Here is a 19397-nt window from a genome sequence, read left to right as displayed (position 1 = left end):
CAAGCACAAACAGTTAGAGAAGGGGGGGAAAGGTATCCTTCCAGGATTTTTTTTAAACTGTGGTAGGGGATTGCTCAAACAAGAGAGAACACACGGGTCTTCTCAGTAGTACTCTGTCCCTCTGAGCACAAAGCCAGACTCACAGCTGAGGATACACCATGCTGCCTGGCTTTTGATGTTCTGGAGTGAATTGGTGAGTAATGCCCTGATGGAGCAGGCAGGAAAGCTGCTCAGTCAGTTGAAGAGGGATTTTGAGAAGGCCAGAGGAATCCAGCGTGCTCGTTTACCAAGTAGTTGACAGGAGCTCTTCCCTGCTACTAATGCGAATTAAAGCATTCCTGCTAAACTAAAGCTCATCGGAGGAAGATGGAGGGATTCTCATTTAAAAGCTTTGGAGATTCTGGAAGTTATGTCCTGTAGGGAGCTTGAAAAATCAGATCCCTTTTAGGTCATATGTGCCACACTGGTTTAATGTATCCCAGACCCGAGGGGAGTAATGGGTTTTCTGGATCGTTGGTACAGGTCAGCTGGACACAACACCCTATTGCAGCGGACACGGCAACTACAGCATCGAGATCTGCGGCTGCGTGTGTGAGCCTGGCTGGAAAGGCCCCAACTGCTCCGAGCCCGACTGCCCGCGCAACTGCTTCAACCAGGGCCTCTGTGTCCAGGGCAGGTGCCTCTGCACCGAAGGCTTCACCGGCGAGGACTGCAGCCAGGCCACCTGCCCGTCCGACTGCAACGACCAAGGCAAGTGCATGGATGGGGTTTGCGTGTGCTTCGAGGGGTACACGGGCCCAGACTGCAGCGAAGAGCTCTGCTCCCAGGGGTGCGTGCACGGGAGGTGCGTGGGCGGGCGCTGTGTGTGCCATGAGGGTTTCACTGGTGACGACTGCAGCGAGCCCCTCTGCCCCAACAACTGCCACAACCGCGGGCGCTGCATGGACAACGAGTGCGTCTGCAACGAGGGCTACACTGGCGAGGACTGCAGCGAGCTCATCTGCCCCAACGACTGCTTTGACCGTGGGCGCTGTGTCAACGGGACCTGCTTCTGCGAGGAGGGCTTCACTGGGGAGGACTGCGGGGAGCTGACCTGCCCCAACAACTGCAACAGCAACGGGCGCTGCGAGAATGGGCTGTGCGTCTGCCACGAGGGCTTCGTGGGGGACGACTGCAGCGAGAGGAGGTGCCCAAAGGACTGCCACAACCGTGGGCGCTGTGTGGGTGGCCGCTGCATCTGCCACGAGGGCTACCTGGGCGAGGACTGCGGGGAGCTGCGGTGCCCCAACGACTGCCACAATCATGGTCGCTGCGTCAATGGGCAGTGTGTGTGCCACGAGGGTTTCATCGGTGAGGACTGCGGGGAGCTGCGGTGCCCCGGGGACTGCAACAACCGCGGGCGCTGCGTCAACGGGCAGTGCGTGTGCCATGAGGGATTCATCGGGGTGGACTGTGGCAAGCTGCGGTGCCCCAACGACTGCAACAACCACGGGCTCTGTGTCAATGGGCAGTGTGTGTGTGACGAGGGGTACACCGGAGAGGACTGTGGGGAGCTGCGGTGCCCCGAAGACTGCCACAACCGCGGGCGCTGTGTGGAGGGGCGCTGTGAGTGTGACAACAGTTTCACGGGGGAGGACTGTGGCGAGCTGTCCTGCCCCAATGACTGCCACCAGCGTGGGCGCTGCGTTGATGGGCGCTGTGTGTGCCAGGAGGGCTTCACGGGGGAGGACTGCCGTGAACAGACCTGCCCCAATGACTGCAACAATGTGGGCCGCTGCATCGACGGACGGTGTGTCTGTGAGGATGGTTACATGGGGGATGACTGCTCTGATGGTAGGTTGCAATGTCCCTTTTGAACCACTTCCCCTGGGTAATTTCCCGTGTCCATCCACGTCCATCCAGCAGCCTCGGAGGCTCTGGAAACCTTTTCCATATAGCTGGGCCCTGTTGCCACCTTTCTTTATCATAGTCCAAACAGCTGAATCAGAGCAGTAGCACCAGCAGCAGCAGGATCTTGGCCTCCCTTGCTTTTCAGGGCTATATTGGTAGTGACTTTTTGTGGTCAGCTAGCCAGCAGGCTGATAATGGTGCTGCAGTCCATTTGTTACCTTCAAGTTTGCTCCCACCACAATGTTGCTGGAGCTAGCACTGGCTGGGGTTTGTCACCGTGACCTTTCAGCTTCTCATAGTACCTCTTGCTGCTAAAAAAAAATTGCATCTGCAAGAAACTGTTCTAGCTACAGAGAAGAGGGAGATGTATCCAGAGTCGTCTTACTAGGTATTCAGCAGGATCAGTCAGTCAAAAGAATAGGGCCTGAATTTTGACTAAAGAATAAGACTTTGCAGGAATGAGATAACATAGATAATGAATGTCAGTGAATAAAGAGCCTGGGTATCAAATGTTTCTTACAACCAGGTTCTGGTTCGCTGTCTCATGCTGGATGGATAAGAAAAGTGGCTGATTTACAATGCTATCACTATTGTAGGAGGTGAAAATGAACAACACAGCACTGACAGTATACACTGACAGACCTCAGGGTCTCATTGGCTTTGCTTTGAAGGTAGATCACTGAACTAGAGCCCTGGTGGAGGCAGAGGGCATAGTGGAGGCAAGGCACACAAAAGCAACATCCTGAGGTGATCCGTACAGAGACGACTGCCACCATGGAACAATTGCCAGGTGTTGTAAATATTGCAGTGCAAGCTTTCAGGGTTATTACAGGGGCCTTCACCATCTTCCAATTGGCCAAAGTGATTTTTCTAACCAAAGTAAAACCTGATGTTTACTTTTATATATATATTTATATAGATGTGTGTGTGTGTATGTGAGATCTGACAAAAGCTTAGAGTAAAATCGTGGAATCAGCTGCAGTGGAAACTTAGCTATAAAAACGTGCACTTAGTTTCCCAGTACCACTGACTCTATGGAAATTGATAGAAAATTTTGGCAGCTAGATAGTGACAGGCATTACACTATTAATGAGGTAGTTTTCTTTAGTAGATCCCAGGAGAGAGATTTTGGAACCTAAGACCTTTGTAGAGTAATCAAAGAATATTAGGGGGCGGGAACATTATAAAAGACAATGAGTACCCTTGAAAAGAAATTCCATGTTTTCATCTCCTCCTTCTGGAAGACTCCTAAACCACATTTTGTGCTCTTGTACATGCAAATGTGGAGTAATCTATTGTAAGTATTTACAAAAATAATCATGTTTTATTTTACTTTGGAAAATCTTTGCAAACCCTAGGACTTCTAGCTATAAAATCATGTGCTTCTGGCAGTTGAATTAAACGTCTGAATCCCTAGGGACCCAGCTATAATAGTCTTGTGCAGTAGCCATGAACGGAGAAGCTGGAACACAGTCAGCCATAGGTTGTGTGCAAGTGTGAGAGCAGGAATTGGCTCACGACTTTTGGAGATGTCTGTAGCCTTCATCAGCTGAACATTCCTTTCTTCAAGTGCCTAATTTGTGTGACATGGCTTCCCCGTCCCCTGTTGGTTAGATGATTCTTATAATCTGCTCCTGGGAAAATGTGCAACTGGGTAAGTCATTATTTTCTGAGCCTAGAAAATTTCTTATAAGTTTGTTTTGTTTTTTTTCCCCTTCCTAGTGTCTCCTCCAACTGAGCTGACCGTGACAAACGTAACAGATAAAACTGTAAATCTGGAATGGAAGCATGAGAATCTCGTCAATAAGTACCTCATCACCTACGTCCCTACCAGTAGTGGTGGCTTAGATATGCAGTTCACCGTGCCAGGAAACCAGACAGCTGCCACTATTCATGAGCTGGAGCCGGGTGTAGAATACTTTATCCGTGTTTTTGCAATCCTTAAAAACAAGAAGAGTATTCCAGTCAGTGCCAGGGTAGCAACATGTGCGTTTAATATTCCCTGTATTCATTGTTTTGTCTATTCCATTGTATGTATTTATTTGCATCCTTTTTTTTTAGGGTATTAATTCTTTTGTATTTTCTATTTTCAATTCATTTGCTGTTCATGTTCCTTTCTGTATTGTGCACACCACAGCCTCAAAAGGTGCTCTTTGACTTCTGTCACTGTGCTCATTTTTAGAGATCTGGGGCAGGATTCATCTTGCTTAGCTTCAAATGTCCTCTCTAGGCTTCTTTGAAGAGGGTAGAAAAAGAGATTTCTAGGGCCAAATTCGGTTTACTCTAAGGTGACATCTAAAATAGGGCAGAGAAAGGTCTCTCCAAAGGCAGAATAACTGGCTGGGAAGAGAGTTTAAACATATTAGCTGCAGATAGCTGCCTGGCAGGTAGTTACAGTGGTGGAAGGATGTCCCACCCGCAGTGCCCCGTCGGTGGGAACCTGTAGCTCATGTAATGATATCCTTTTCTGTCACAGATCTGCCGGCTCCAGAAGGTCTGAAATTCAAATCCGTTAAAGAAACATCTGTCCAGGTGGAGTGGGATCCTCTGAACTTTTCATTTGATGGCTGGGAGCTGGTCTTCCGTAACATGGTGAGGAAGCAGTGTCTCTTGTACAGAGGCCGTACATAAGTGCAAGATCCTGGATTTCTTGTATTTATACCGACTGATTGTCCCATGTGTTACAGAAAAAGGATGATAACGGAGATATAACCAGCAGCTTGAAAAGGCCAGAGACATCTTACATGCAGCCAGGTTTGGCACCAGGGCAACAGTATAATGTGTCCCTTCATATAGTGAAAAACAACACCAGAGGACCAGGACTATCCAGAGTGATAACCACAAGTAAGCACAGCCTGTGTTTGTAGTGCCACCCATAAAACCACTGCTGTTTGGGGTGGCCTAGGGAGGTTTTAAACAAAGAGAAAGCCAAGTTCTACACTGTGAATTGATAGGGTGGAAAAAAGTAGTGTGGAGCTGTTAATGAAGAATACATGAGGAGAAATTAAATCCTGTCCATGCTACCTGTTAGAAGAGGAAAGGAAATTTATGTTTAGCTAGCAGGTAGCAAGTGCTATACATTTTTATTCTTTTTCAAAAAGTACATCAACAGGAACTAGAATTTCTTTCACCCTGGTGATATTTGCATGAAGAAATTATTTAAAGGAGAGTTTCTATTGTGCAGATGGAGAACCTCTTAGGCTGCCTGTCTGTCTTTCCTTTGGCAGCTCCTAATGGTAATGAATTTTGATGAATTTGCTTCTGATGAACTGAGTCCATTTGGCACTTTCTTCAACTATAGAAAGTAAAGGAAGAAAGTAAATGAAGATAATCTTCAGTTGGTAGAAGCCACTCATTTTAATTTTGCTCTGAATCATCAATTAAAAGCACAAGAATGTGTATGATTTTTCTGGCAAAATTTCCTTTAAAAAAACTTTTTTTTTTTTTTGCTTTTTGTTAACAGAGCTTGATGCCCCTAGCCAGATCGAGGCAAAAGATGTCACAGACACCACAGCTCTTATCACGTGGTCCAAACCCCTGGCTGAAATCGAAGGCATAGAGCTCATTTATGGCCCAAAGGATGTTCCAGGGGACAGGACAACTATTGACCTTTCTGAAGATGAAAACCAATACTCTATTGGAAACCTGAGGCCGCACACAGAATATGAAGTGACGCTCATCTCTCGTCGAGGGGACATGGAAAGCGACCCCATGAAAGAAGTCTTTTTCACAGGTAAGGAGCTGGGAAACCAATCCAAACTTCTGGGAAGTAATGTAATCACCATTAATTTCCTACGCTATTTGTATCCTGTTGCTTCAGTTGATAGTTACTGCATCAACACAGAATCAGCACCATTATAGAGGTACATGAAAGTGGAGAATGTTTCTCTTTGCCTTATAGACCTTACTGGCTCGGCAAAATATTTAGACCCCTCCAAGTATCTAAATGTATTTTGAAAATGGGAATTATGGTATTAAGTCTCTTAGAAGCTTTTGCTCATTATACCCTAAATCTCTAGTTCAGGAAACAAATTCCTCTGGATTGCTTGTCTGTCTGCTGAGCTTAATATCTTCCATGGTTCCTATTCAATCTAAGACTTTTCTGTTTTTTCTAAATGTATAACAGATTAAAGGAACTGCTTTTTTCTCTTCTTAGTTCTCCAAATGTTTTCTGTTACGCTTTTAAAAATTGACTTTGCTCCTTAGTGATCCTTGGAATGCATTATGAAAGTGTGGGTCCTTTAACATGTTGGCCAGGTTTGAGTCATTAAGGTGGCTGTGTAAATGATACATAGACAGTTACCCCCTTTTTCATCCTAAAATGAAAAATGTGTTCATTCACAGCACAATTTGAGTCTACTATAGGTCTGAACAGTGAAAGCCTGTTGAATTTTTACAGAATATTCATCATTTGTTTTGAGCCTTAGAGTTCCTTTCAGCCATGAACGCAAGATATTTACTGAACAGAAATTCTGGAGATGATAAATTGTTGTTTCTTGGCAGCCTTTTTCCTTTTGAAAGCTGATGTATTTATAAAGGAAAAATAGTATTTTCAGCCTAATATGTTTTTTCCACAAGCTTGTTTTGTAATGAAAAATAATTACTAAAATTGAAAATGTTATTTTTGTCCCAGGAGACATAAAGCTGAATTTCTTCCACTGATGTTTTCTCCAAAGCTAGTGAACTCTTCATTTCATGCTAAAATAAATCTGCGTGATGTAGTTAAAAACATAGCAGTATCGTGTGAGAGGAAACTTAACTTTTTCAGATCATTTCACCTTCTAAAAATCACTGTTATAAAAGACTGCTGTCATAAGAGAATTATTTCTATTTATTTACTGGTTGATTGAACACAGACTTGGATGCTCCAAGAAACCTGAAGAGGGTGTCACAGACAGACAGCAGCATCACTTTGGAGTGGAAGAACAGCCATGCAAATATTGACAACTATCGAATCAAGTTTGCTCCCATCTCTGGTGGAGACCACGCTGAGATCACAGTGCCAAAGGGCAATCAGGCCACAACCAGAGCTACACTCACAGGTAGGGGAATGGAGATCTTGCCATTAATATCGTGCCACTACCATCACCCTAGAGCACAGTAGTGTAGTGAAAAAATGCCTTTTTGGTCACTATATGTAAGAGGTACAAGCAGAGGTTACTCATTTTGTGTACAAGCAATACAAAGAAATTAAAATACATATGATATACATTTACACACCTGCAGATGGGTAACTAGCCAACAGACGGTATGTAGCCATTTCACTTTCGTGTGCATTTCTGAATCCCACTAGTCAGTTCCCCAAGTTCTAGGTAGCTACATGTCTTTGTGGAGATGGCTCCAAATCTCTGAGTTCAAAAGGCTTTTGCATATGCTAGGGATGATATTTACTGATGCCAGACTGCAACTTTTCTGTGAACCTGCAAGCTGCCTTACCAGCCTGCAAGGCTAGATAACGGTACTTTGTCTGTGTCACATGGATGTCTACCTGCTTTGCTTTGGCAGAAGTACCTACACTGCAAGCTCTGGAAAGCAGAAGCTATCTCTGATTACGCAGTTGCACAGTGTCCAAAATGCAGTCAGCCATAATTTTTATCCTTTGGCATATACATGGAAAAAGATTTAGCATCAGGTCAGCTGGAGGGTCAACTGAAACCTCAATTCTCTGCATGCACAGGAAAACATGTATCTTACCCTGCATACATTCAGACTTCCTTACTTAAACAATTGCCCGTAGGCATATTCCAGAGACAGGAACTCATGCTTCTATTCCTCATCCCTTAGGTTTGAGGCCTGGGACTGAATATGGCATTGGAGTGACAGCAGTGAGACAGGACAGGGAAAGCGCTCCTGCTACCATTAATGCTGGCACTGGTGAGTAGCTTGATCTCCCTTTGTGCTCTGGAGGAAACACCAAGTCAGGTGAAGCCTCTTCTCCATGCAGTGCCTGCTGAAGTGAATGAAAGTGAGGGAAACTTGTTCTGGTGTGATTTGTCTGTAAAAAAGGACTTTGTCACTTTCTACCTGTATTATGCAACAGGGCTTCAAAAGCTCCAAAAGGTGGATAAGACTCTGAGCTGTTGCTAGACTGCCAGTATAGATGTCACTTTGTCTACAGATGCCTGAAAAACTGTCCCAGGGCAGTTCAGAGACACCTCAACTTCGCTTTTTTAACCTGTAGATCTTGATAACCCCAAGGACCTGGAAGTCAGTGACCCCACTGAAACCACCTTATCCCTTCGCTGGAGAAGACCAGTGGCCAAGTTTGATCGCTATCGCCTCATTTACATTAGCCCCTCTGGAAGGAAGAATGAAGTGGAGATCCCTGTGGACAGCACCTCTTTTATCCTGCGGGGGTTGGATGCAGGCACAGAATATACCATTAGTCTGGTGGCGGAGAAAGGCAGACACAAAAGCAAACCCACAACTGTCAAGGGTTCAACTGGTGAGTAACAGCTTTTGATGAGGGTCATGCACCAGGTCATTGGGCAATGACTAACCCAAGGACAACTTCACCTGATTTTGTAAGCCATGTCTGGGGAACTGCTGAAAAACATCCGCTGCCTGCAGAGCAGGCTTAGCTCTGTCTAGCATGATAGGCTTAGCGGAGGGAGAGCTGTGTACTTCCCTACCTACTGTGTTTAGCTCCATGTTCTCAATGATTTCTTGTTTATCCTTTGAGAACACTCACAAAGAACTCAGCTATTTGTCCTGCACGAAACACAGTCCTCATCTTTTGTTTTAAATGAGGCCAGTTTTTCGTGCATTGTGTCTTATAATTTGAGGGTTTCTTTCTACAGCCAAAAAATAAGAGGAAGAACAACCAGAATGTATTTAACATTGCTTGTTCCCACCTAATGAATTCTCTTCACAGCATGCCTCTACCCATCACGTGCCAGCAGGGTCAACAGGGCTCTGACGTTGCCCTTTTTCAGTTTGCTCCTCCAAAAGCAGGAAAGGCTACCGCCACAGATCAGGTCACATTCACCGTTTCCATTGCATACCATGGCTGTTACACTTGCCGGCAGAGAAGGGGTCTGTTTCTGCCATCTCCAGGTGTACAAACTATCCTAATCAACCTGTTTCAGTTGACAACTTATTCAATTCATATTCTTTATGAAACATTTTGACCCGAAGATTGTGGCATACAGAGGTATATCTCGGTATAGAACACTAGTCAGTCCTGAATCTTTAAGTGCCTTCAGGCTAAATCCTGTGAGGCAAAGCCCTGACTGCTATGAGTGAGCAGAGACAATGAAATCAGAATCAGCTGCACTGCAATTATTGTCCTTAGCGGATATCAAGGTGTTTATCCTTTTCTCCCTGAAGACTATCTACGGGTAAACACATCAGAAGCTGTGGATTTTACAAATTAATAACTATACAGCTTAACTCATCAAACCTGTTTTCATATTCCCTGGTAGTGTTTGTGCCAGCAGAACCTCTGAACACTTTTAGAGTCAAGGAATGTAGCGCAGCAGAGGGTTATGTGGTATGGGGTCAACTACAGACAACCATCAGTACTGAATTACTTGTTTGATGTATAAGTCAGGCCTGCGTGCAATGCGGGGAAAACTTCGGAAGCCTTGAGGCACACACATGACAGGAAGCTGAAAGTTTATGTGGCAGGAGTGAGCAGGCTTTGATTTTTCCAGTTATCTGGTCCCCCATCTGTCTGAAGACTGAGTGGTCTCAGAAGACGTATGCAGAGGGTGAAAAGGCAGAAGCAACATACTGTGGAATTTCACAGTCTGGTCTTACAGGCACCAGCCTCCAGAGTTCCACAGGGTGGCTTCTTTTTCCTGGTTTGGTTTTGGTGTTGTTTCTTTTATTATAAATACATTCATTTGGCCAGTGTATTTATTTTAAGTCTTTACTCAGAGCAGCCAGTAAACAAAGTGTTCTCTGCAGTGGGTTCCTTGGAAGCAGCAGCAGCAGTTGACATAACCTGTCTCTGTGACCTTCCTCCTGCGTAGGAGCGGACAAATCCAAACACATGAGCATGGGGAGGCAGCAGCCCTCTGTAAGCCTGTAGGGTACGAGACAAGAGGTCTGCTTCAGTTTACTTTTTGATCCACCCTCAAGTCAGTCCTCTTTATCTATGTTCCCAGTCTTGAAGTCCTCAGGCTAAGCCAAACAAACGTGTTGTTTTACCCTCTCTTGCAGAGCTATGGGGAGCTCAGGTCCATTGCACTGCTGGGGAGAGTATTTGGAGTAACCAGGGAGAGACAGGAGTGATTGAACTGGAAAATGCCAGTAGTCCAGCTAGGACTGGAGCAGCTCTGCTTTGGCAGGTGCAGGAGACAGTCCTGCTGTTTAGAGGGGCATGTGCCATCCCTGCTGCCCCAAGGAGCCAGGGACTGCAGAAGCGTTGAGACTTTTTCTTTTCAGAGTTTCCATTGCTTCTCCAAATTGCCAGTTTTTCATCTTCTATTCTTCCCAGCCTCTTGATGGTTCAGTCAGGTTTCTCTGCTGGCAGGTACTCAAGAGCTTCCCACAAATGCTTTGTATTTGTTTGTGTAGTGAATTTTCTGCCACTGAGGGTAAAGTTGCTTTCAGCACCAGAGCTGAGGGTCTTCTATTGGTGCCTTCCCTCCTCTCTCACATTCTTCTTGGTGTCTTTTGATATATATCAACTCTCCGCACACAGACAACTGAAATGTTCTGAGCTCATGAACCTCTAGCAGAGGACACAGCTCAAATTCTTCCATAGTATAGAATATAAGAATAGAATAGAAGCCTTCTGTTGTTTCTGTCTCTTCATATGGATGAAGTGCAGCTCAAGTGACCAAGGCTTTTTTAACTCATGATCCTGCATTCAAGAGAAGGTAAAGATTATAAAGCAAACAGTTTGCTAAATGTTATTTTGTTTTGCTAAAAAGGAAAGACTAAATATTTCACACTGCCGTTTGCTTGTTTGTTTCTTTGTAGCTCTGCATAGCCTAACCCTAATGCAGGCAATGACTCCTGACCCAGAGGAGCTTTCTGGCTCTGGGAGCTTTCTGGCTCCAGAGGCCTCAGGGATGCAGGAGGATGCACTGAGGGACCTTGTGGTCTCAAGGGTAACAGACCACAGCTTTAGTGTCTCGTGGTATGCGAATACAGGAGTCTACAGTAGTTTTGTGGTGGAGTACAAGGAAGTGTCATTGGCAGCTGGGCCCCCTGCAGAAACCTTCCTGCCCAGAGAATCCCTAGGCGCTGTGATTGACGGCCTCCAAGCTAACACTTCCTATAAAATCAAGGTGTATGGACTGGCTGGAGAGCAGCGTTCTTCTTTGGAAGCTGTGGTCACAACAGGTACCTCCTTTCCGTTATTAACGAAGGTATCACGAACTAGGCTACTACTTGTTTGTTAGAGGTCCTACCCAGCGTTGCACTAGGGTTTTGGTTCAGAACTACTTCAGAAATCAAAGAGAATAAGCCATTTTACTAGTTGGAGGGACCTTTCTGGCAGCATGTCTTGGGAATGTTACATCACATTAACAACTAATCTGCAGGGTGAGCACGTAACCCAGCGCTGAGGAAGTTGAGCAGTCAGACTGCAGCTTTGTTCTTTCTTGCTCTGGTTCTGGAACCCTGCCTGCACAGCACAATGTGGGTCCTGGAGGAGGACGGATGGCAATACATCAGGCATGAGAGGCCTGTGGAGATAAATGAGTGGACATTAGAGAAACCAAGTGCCAACCTCAAATTCTTCTGCTGAAGGACCCAGATTGTGCAGCAACTGTTGTTGAATCGTGGATGCGATACTCTCTTACCTCTGGAAGTGAGCTGCACGTAGGAGCATGGCTTGGAGAAGTAACTTTTCCGTTCTGTTGAATGTTTTTAAGAAGATTTATGCTGTTTACCAAAGACCCTTGTCTGTGCTGTGCGTCAGTCTGTCTTCCTCTCCTGGCTTATGCTAGTCTTAGATTGCACCACCCTTTTTTATACAAACTCAAACGTTAGGAAGAATGATTAGGTGAGCCAGTTCAATGCGAAATTGCAGCGCTGACCACTGGGAAACAAAGTTTGCCAGTAAAGACTGCCCAGTTCTTCAGCTGATTCCTCTGCTGAGAGTACCTGGAACCTGACTTCAACAGGGGAACCTTTAGTGGTACCTACCGTGGCATTTCTGGCTGGTGCTGTACTGCGGTGCTTTCTTCATGAAATGCAGGCACTGCGAGCTCAATTTAATCAGCAGGTTGAGGAGGGGAAAGCCATTTAGCCGAAGGGTTCTGAAAAGAATGCAAATTTCTTGGTAGGCCATCACATCTTACAGCGTGCTTGAGCTGATGAGAGACTCTGCAGCAAAACTGGCTGATAGCCCCTCTTGGCAAATCATGTAAAATCCCAGAGACAGAAGCAAGAAATAATACAGAATACTGTTTGCTCCATCCAGAGGAACTGGGGAAATGTCCTGGCAGGACATTAGCATTCTTTTTAGTAAAATTACCAATGCAGCATTACAATGGAATTCCTCAAAAGGCTAGCAACAGCATTATAGACTTATTTAGACCATATTCAGCCAGAAGATTTTACTGAAAATTATATTGAAAAGTATTCCAGTCTGAGAAAGAGCATTTGTTTGTCGTCCATTCAGTTTGCCTTCTACATAGTTTTCAGCTCTATTCAGCTTCAGCACCTACTATTCATTCATCTTGCCACCATGAATCATGCTCTCTGGCTGTCATCCACACACCTAGGGCTCCTAGAGCTCTCTTTCTCTTCTCCCCATCCATTCCTTTAGCTGCAAAGTCAAGTGTTTGAACTTCATTGTTCTTGTTATCCTGCAGTTCAACTGTTTTCCAAATTTTCCATCACCTCTTACAGTATTCTATCTGCTTAATAATGAACACTGATACTACCTGTGCTATTTTTCATGTATTCATATAATTTCATTTTTCTGTCTGTTGTTTGTTTGTACACAAAGCCACATATTCCTCTATTACACATGGGCTTAATATGGGGTATGTGTGCGTAGAGGGTAGACCACTCTTTCTCGTCCACAAATTCATTTGTGGAGTCATGTCATTAAACCCAGGGTAGTATTCAGAATTAGGTCTGAAAAGAAATCGGAGGTAATGTAACTACATATAATTACATATGCTCCATGAGACCATCTCTATATGGCAGCTTCCCACGTCAAGGTTGGCACAATCTAATTAATCCTCTTATGACAGCAAAATTCTGAATTAAAATGCCTTTTAGGTGGTTGGTCCCTCAGTATTTGTATGATACAGTTGAATTGCTGCTGTATTTCCCGTCCAGACTGGAGTGACCAAGTCCTTGTGTGGTTATGCTGTAACTGGCAGCAATCTGGGAGAAATGTCAGTAGGGGTGGTCAAGTGGAATGAGGGCAAGTGAGAAGATAGTTTGGGCTAATATTACACAAGGTTTTCTTGTGGATATCAGGAGCGTAATGCCAGCCTTGGTTGTTTTTTTTTTCCTTGCATTTTTGAATGTTTTGTCCTCAGCTTCCAACTCAGGGTACGTGCCAGTTTCCCAGTGGGACCACGACCACCCACTGCCTGGAGCTGTACCTATGCGATGTACTGCTGCCCTTTTCCCCCACTTCACGCTACCTATGCACGTCTTTTGCAAAAATATTTCACAGTAAAGCCCAGCTACCACTGTGCATGTTAAGTAGAAAACCTTAAGGCTGAACAAGCACCAGTGCACTTGCTTGATGCCATAGTTTTTTGCCTGTTTCCAGAACAGGAAAGAGCTGGTTGGCATCTAATTGCGCACAAGCAGCTGGGAATCGCAGAAGGCTGATGATTCCATTCTGCATGTCTTTCTGCTTTGTTACACGGGCTCAGTAACCCTGGTACAACCAGGTAATAGTTCTGACAGCGGGTTTACTGGGAAAGAGGGAATTATGCTAGTGGTCACCACTGCGGGTGTGCTGGTGTCATGACAGTATGGCTGTCTTCAGGTTGCAGCATATGTAGGGCCTGGTTCAGATCATGTGCTGGGGTAATTTAAGTAAAAAATATCAATGTTATATAAAAACATAAATCACTCTTTGCCTCACAGGCTTCCCTCCTTCCTGGAGGTGAGCAGAAAACAGTGTTTCTACATTTGTATTTGTCCTGAGAGGGTGGTTGGGTTTTTTTGAGATAACATTTCTGCATTTGTTTGAAAGCATTTTAGACTTATTTTTCTCCTCTGAAACCTTTTTTTTCTGATACATGTGTGAATTTGGAGACAGATAATGAATCCTGAGTACCTATTTGTGTTGATCTGATTGATGGTGGTAGATGACTTGCTCTCTCTTAATTGAATGCAAGTGGAGCATGAAAGCAAGACAGTCACTGAGGTGTGAAATGCTGTGGTTTTCCACTAATGAGGAGATAATTCTGCATGTCAGAAAAATCACCTGCCTGTTGCCTTGCAGCTGCAATCAGAAACACATTCCCTGTGATCTCCACAGTTCCCAGATTTTCAGATTCTGACCGTGCTACAGGACATATTCGCAGATGGTTCAGCATGCTGAAGGCCAAGCCTTTTCCCTTCCATTCCTTTGGATCTCTTTAAAGAAAGCTTGCTTGAGTTCTTGCTGTCCTAGTTTTTAGGTGAGGATGCGTGTGTCTGTGTGTGTCCCCGCCTTTTTTGAAAATTCTGCATGTAACCAGATGGATAACTCCTCCAAGCCTGTTTTTGGTTGGATAGGATGAGATTTAGCATGCTTCTGCTGCAGCTGATTTCTCAGTCTGGATTTGGATATGTTTGTGATAATTGGCATGCATTCCATTTACGGTTTTTATCAGAAACCAAAACTGACACGCTGTAGTAAAGATAAAAGGCATGTTTGAGAAGCTTAGGGTTCACATCCTCACCGATGTAAATCAGCAGAAATCTTTGGAGGCAGTCAAAGTGCACTGATTTACATTAGCTGAGGATGTGCTGGATGTCTACTGGAAACATTTCAGCTCCTCTCCGTGTTTAATGGTTGTTGCTCTGGATCTGCTATTTAGTGTGGTCGCGTGAGGACCGTGTTGCGCTTGGTGATGCTACCTCTGCTTGTGGCCTGGATTCAGTCTCCAAAACAGAAGCACTCATCTGTTTCCTCTGTTCTTAGAGCTGTTTAATAGAAAGCATACAAACTGTTTGGTAGCAGATGTTAGCTGTCTTTTGGTATGTTTGGGGGTTTGTTCTCAGGAAATTTTAACTTGTAATTTGCCTCTGTTTAGCACTTCTAGTCACAACACCTGGAGAACCAATCAATGAAACATCATTTAATCCTACCAGTCCTGCACCGACAGAGCTCAGTTCTTTAACAAACCCCAGCACTGATTCTCAGGCTCTGCTTTCGGTGCCCACTGACCCTCCCACATCAGAAGCCACTGCTGCTCTTCATGACCTTAATATAACACACAGGACTTTCAGTAGTTTCTCCCTGTCTTGGGCAGCACAGGTTGAGGTATTTGATCAGTTCCTTATCACTCTGAAAGACCTGTCCAGTTTAAACAGAATACAGGAAATATTTTTACCGGGAAACCATCGAGAAACAGAGATTACCAATCTCACAGCTGGCACACAATACCAGATTAACCTCCATGGAAGCACTCAAGGTCAGCTCTCTTGGTCCCTGGAAGCCCTAGCTACCACAGGTATTTTCTATGGATTCATTATCCATGTGTTCCTTTTCTGCTCTGAAATACAGAAGTTCATTTTCATACTGCTGTTCCATTGCAGAAATGCTAGGCTGTGTAAGTGATACATTTCTTCTTAGCGGTGGTTTGTGGGATTTTTTCCCCCCTTTCTTCCTTTTGCATGGGATAAAACTCTTATTGCTATGGAATGAGAGCCTTGAGTGGTCCAGCATGGACAATGCCCCATGCAGCTTTTAAGGTGATGTAGCATCAAGTCCCTCTTTTCAAATTGCATGCGAAGAGAGGCGTTGATGCATCTGCTATTTACAAGGCACATGCAAATAGCAAGATGCTACAAGTGTTTATCTGGATTGTGGTTCAAACACCAGAAAGATTGCAAAAAAGGTTGCAGTTTGCAGCATTGGCATGAAAGTGGTGATGTCAGAGAAAAAAAAGATTGGAACACATTGGGAGTATACCTTTCTGAAAACTTCTGTCTCTTATCCCTATGACATGAATTTCATGAGGAAGCAGGCCTATGGCCACAGGGCTCAGCTCAATAATGATCAAAGTACCAGTGTGTAAGCTCATGTCTAGAGAACCTAGCTGGAGGCTAATGGCTGTACCTGTCCATCATCCAAACCAAATTCACAACATGGGATAAATTATTTACATAGAAACACACAGATTATTCCACACCTACTACAAGGCTAGGGCAGTCTCATCTCTCAATGGTTTGTTCTCTTTTTTTTTTCTTCTTCTTCTTTTTTTTTTTTTTTAAAGTAAGAAACATCATCCCTTTATATCATTTGCTATGACATTGTCATTGTTTTGTCACGTATGTTGGATGCTTCATGGATGAGGCTTTTGGAGGTCTCCAACGGTTCAAGTTGGTGCATGATTTTGTATGAGAATCCCTTGGTCCCTAAAGAGCATGATGGGGGTGGTGCGCTCCATGTCAAATGTGCATGAGAAAAGAACGGGAGCAAAAGGGACTCTGCATCTTGGGAGCGAATGAAACTGAGCACTTTTCAGAGAATCTGGATTGCTTTTAAGCTATGATGATTACTGCATTACTTATTTCAATCAAGCTCTTACTTAAAAGATTTTTACCTTACCGTATTTTTTGGTTTAGTTTCATTAAGGAAATGTGTTTGTTTTGTTTGTTTCTGTTGCTAGCAAGAGATCATTATTTCTGATACAACCAGTTCTATTTCTGTCCTGCTTTCTCCTTTTCAGCTAAACAGTGCCAGTTTGACAAGATTCATATTTTGCCTTAATGAGTCTCATTTCTGTTCCTGATAAAGCAAACCAGCTCTGGATTCATGCTTTTTGTTGTTGTTGTTGTTGTTGAACATCATTGTGTTTATTTCATAAATAATCTCTTCCTTTCTAACAGGATGGGGAAAGCTCATCAAAACTTCTGTGCTCCTCAGTAGTAGCGATTTACTATACATTAGTGAACCTCACTGACGATAATTGACTGTGAAATCGGTTTTATTTTCTCTGTAACAGAGGACTTTCTATTTTTGCTGAGAAAATGACCCAAACTTTTAGATTTAACAGCATCTCAGAGTTAGCTCTGATGGTTCCCAACTTTCTTGGCCACCCCTTGTGATGGGTTATAAGAATGTTAATTTCTGTGAAAGCAGATGTCAGTTTCTGATTAATATCAGCAACTCTGAAAATCCAAGCTTCTCTGCCCCCAGGAAGGTTTTGTGGACAGAATGATATAATATAAGGAAGATAAATCCATTAAACTAAAGACATGCAGACATGGAGGACTTTTCCCCTTCTTTATTGTTTTGGAAATAGTTTGGAAGAATAAATAGCATCTTTCATGTGGGCACAATGAAAATCATAAACATCTGAATCCCCAAACTCGGTGTCCTCCTATCCTTACACCAGGCACTGTTGCAGTATTCACAGTCACTTGAATGGCACAATGGCAAACACCGACTTGTTAAAAGCCCAGTAAAGTGGTTATAGTAATACTTGTTTGTCTCATAGGGACTCGTAATTAATGGTGGCAAAACACTTGCAGTTGTAAGATGGTCTATAAGCTGCTTTCTGTAAGCAGTCTTTTCGCATCAGTGTGGTTATTATTAGTTATTATAGTTCTTTTCTTACTGTTCTGTTTTGCCATGTCTCTGAAGAGACTTTACGAGATATCTGGGGCAGATGAAAATGTAAATGTGTGTGCGTGCATCTCCGTGTCACTGATTGCAAGTGAAATGCATTAACGCAGAACATCATTAAATGATACATCATGGCTACTAGTCTGTAATTGGAGTAACTGATTGACTCTCTGTCCTTATTCAGAGGAGGAACCTGAGCTTGGAAATTTATCAGTATCAGAGACAGGCTGGGATGGTTTCCAGCTCACCTGGACGGCAGCCGACGGCGCCTATGAGCACTTTATCATTCAGGTGCAGGAGCGTGGCAATCCCGAAGGAACTCGGAATATCACAGTCCCGGGCAGACTGCGCTTTACGAATGTGACAGGCCTTAAGGCCAACACACCTTATAACATCACACTTCGTGGTGTGATTCAAGGCTACAGGACCAACCCTCTTTCTGTTGAAACCATGACAGGTATCTTCTCAAGTCACCTATCCAGCCCCAGGGCTCCCTTTCTTTGCAGACGGGGGCGTGAGCCAATGCTAGCGCAGCTCTCGGAAAAGCTTGCTCACTTGCTCGGCTTCGCCTGAGGTGCACCCAACTCATTAAAGCTTGGCTGAACATCTCTGGCATGGAAATGTCTCCTGATCAGACTTTCCAATAAGAATCTCAGCGCCCCCATGGAGCCCTTCACTTTTAGGAATGCTTCCCCCCACCCCCACCCCCACTCCATGGCTGGTTTTGTTCCCTTTACTCGCTTTTCTGCTGGTTGACACTAACAGCAAAACCCAACTGGCGGTTGTACAGGCTTGGGAAAGCCCAGGTTGCCTTGTAAAATTATAAAATTCTGTTCCTTACAGCCCAGATAATCAAAGCCTGAGAGTTTTGGTTTTATCCTTCAGAAGCTACCTCTGAAACGATGCACTAGCTTCTGTGTACATACAGACTCGGGGGTATAATGTGTGCATCTGACTCGTGGGCGAGGACAGACACCATCTATGTGGTCTGATATAGAAAAGAACACAAATTAATTCCTACCACGAGTAGTAACATATTATTAAGCCACACAAGGCTGTTAAACAGTCTGATTGGTCTGAAAAAGATATAATGCAAGAAAGCCAGATTCAGCAGAACTACCCTGGCATAAAACTGACCTGAAAGAAGGAAGGTAAGCCCTGCACTGTCAGAAGGCTGCAAAAAACTAATCAAGAGCCACAATGATAATTTTCTGGCTGACCTTGTGAAAGATGGCAGTTTTAAATGAGAACTTATCATGAGCTTTGACTGTGAAAGGTAAATATATACTCATGTCTATCCTTTGATTCTTCTAAGTGTTATGATCATTGGCAATGAACAGGGTATGAATTAATTGATAGGAAAGGGGCACCAGTGGCTCTTCCTTCAGATAATTTCTTGTAGACAGTATCTGCTGCCTCTGGGCTTCCTTACAGACCTTTGCAACCTCCTGTGATTATGAGATAGCCAGAGCTTGGTCATATTTGATTTCCCCAAGCACATATTACCCAGCACAGAAAAGGATAAAAGTACACGTAACAAAGTGCAATTAAAACATGAAATGCAGTAGAGCTTGTTTGTTTCAATAATGCTTTTAGCAGCCTGGCGTAGGTAAAAATGTGTCTGGCACAAGGCACTTGCCTTGGGCTGTGTCCCACTGCAGGCCAGAAGTCCTGTGCTTTGAGAATCCTGAGTGTGAGCTGGTAGCAGATTGCCCGTGGAGAACAGACAAATGTGGCTAGACAAAGGAGGCTGTACATGGACAAACAAGAAAACAGACGTCATCGGTGTCCT

At 44.2% G+C, this 19397-nt stretch overlaps 1 protein-coding gene across 7 annotated transcripts in view; it reads left to right on the top strand.

The window, feature by feature from the left end:
• The window catches only part of TNC (tenascin C), a 114966-nt gene that overhangs the window by 68210 nt on the left and 27359 nt on the right, over positions 1–19397 (top strand). For 4 of the 7 annotated variants that reach the window (XM_080402279.1, XM_080402278.1, XM_080402280.1 and 1 more), the window contains 9 exons: positions 523–1833; positions 3613–3876; positions 4367–4482; positions 4578–4734; positions 5354–5623; positions 6747–6932; positions 7675–7764; positions 8072–8335; positions 17790–18062. In XM_080402279.1, the coding sequence (XP_080258405.1) occupies positions 523–1833; positions 3613–3876; positions 4367–4482; positions 4578–4734; positions 5354–5623; positions 6747–6932; positions 7675–7764; positions 8072–8335; positions 17790–18062 (2931 nt within the window). The remainder of the gene's footprint in view (positions 1–522; positions 1834–3612; positions 3877–4366; positions 4483–4577; positions 4735–5353; positions 5624–6746; positions 6933–7674; positions 7765–8071; positions 8336–17789; positions 18063–19397) is intronic. The other 3 variants (XM_080402282.1, XM_080402281.1, XM_080402283.1) reach the window with 2 other exon arrangements.

Source organism: Falco punctatus, assembly GCF_963210335.1.
Source record: "Falco punctatus genome assembly, chromosome: 9".
NCBI lineage: Eukaryota > Metazoa > Chordata > Aves > Falconiformes > Falconidae > Falco > Falco punctatus.
The sequence above is the reverse complement of the archived record's forward strand: the minus strand, read 5'-3'. Positions and strand labels throughout refer to the sequence as shown.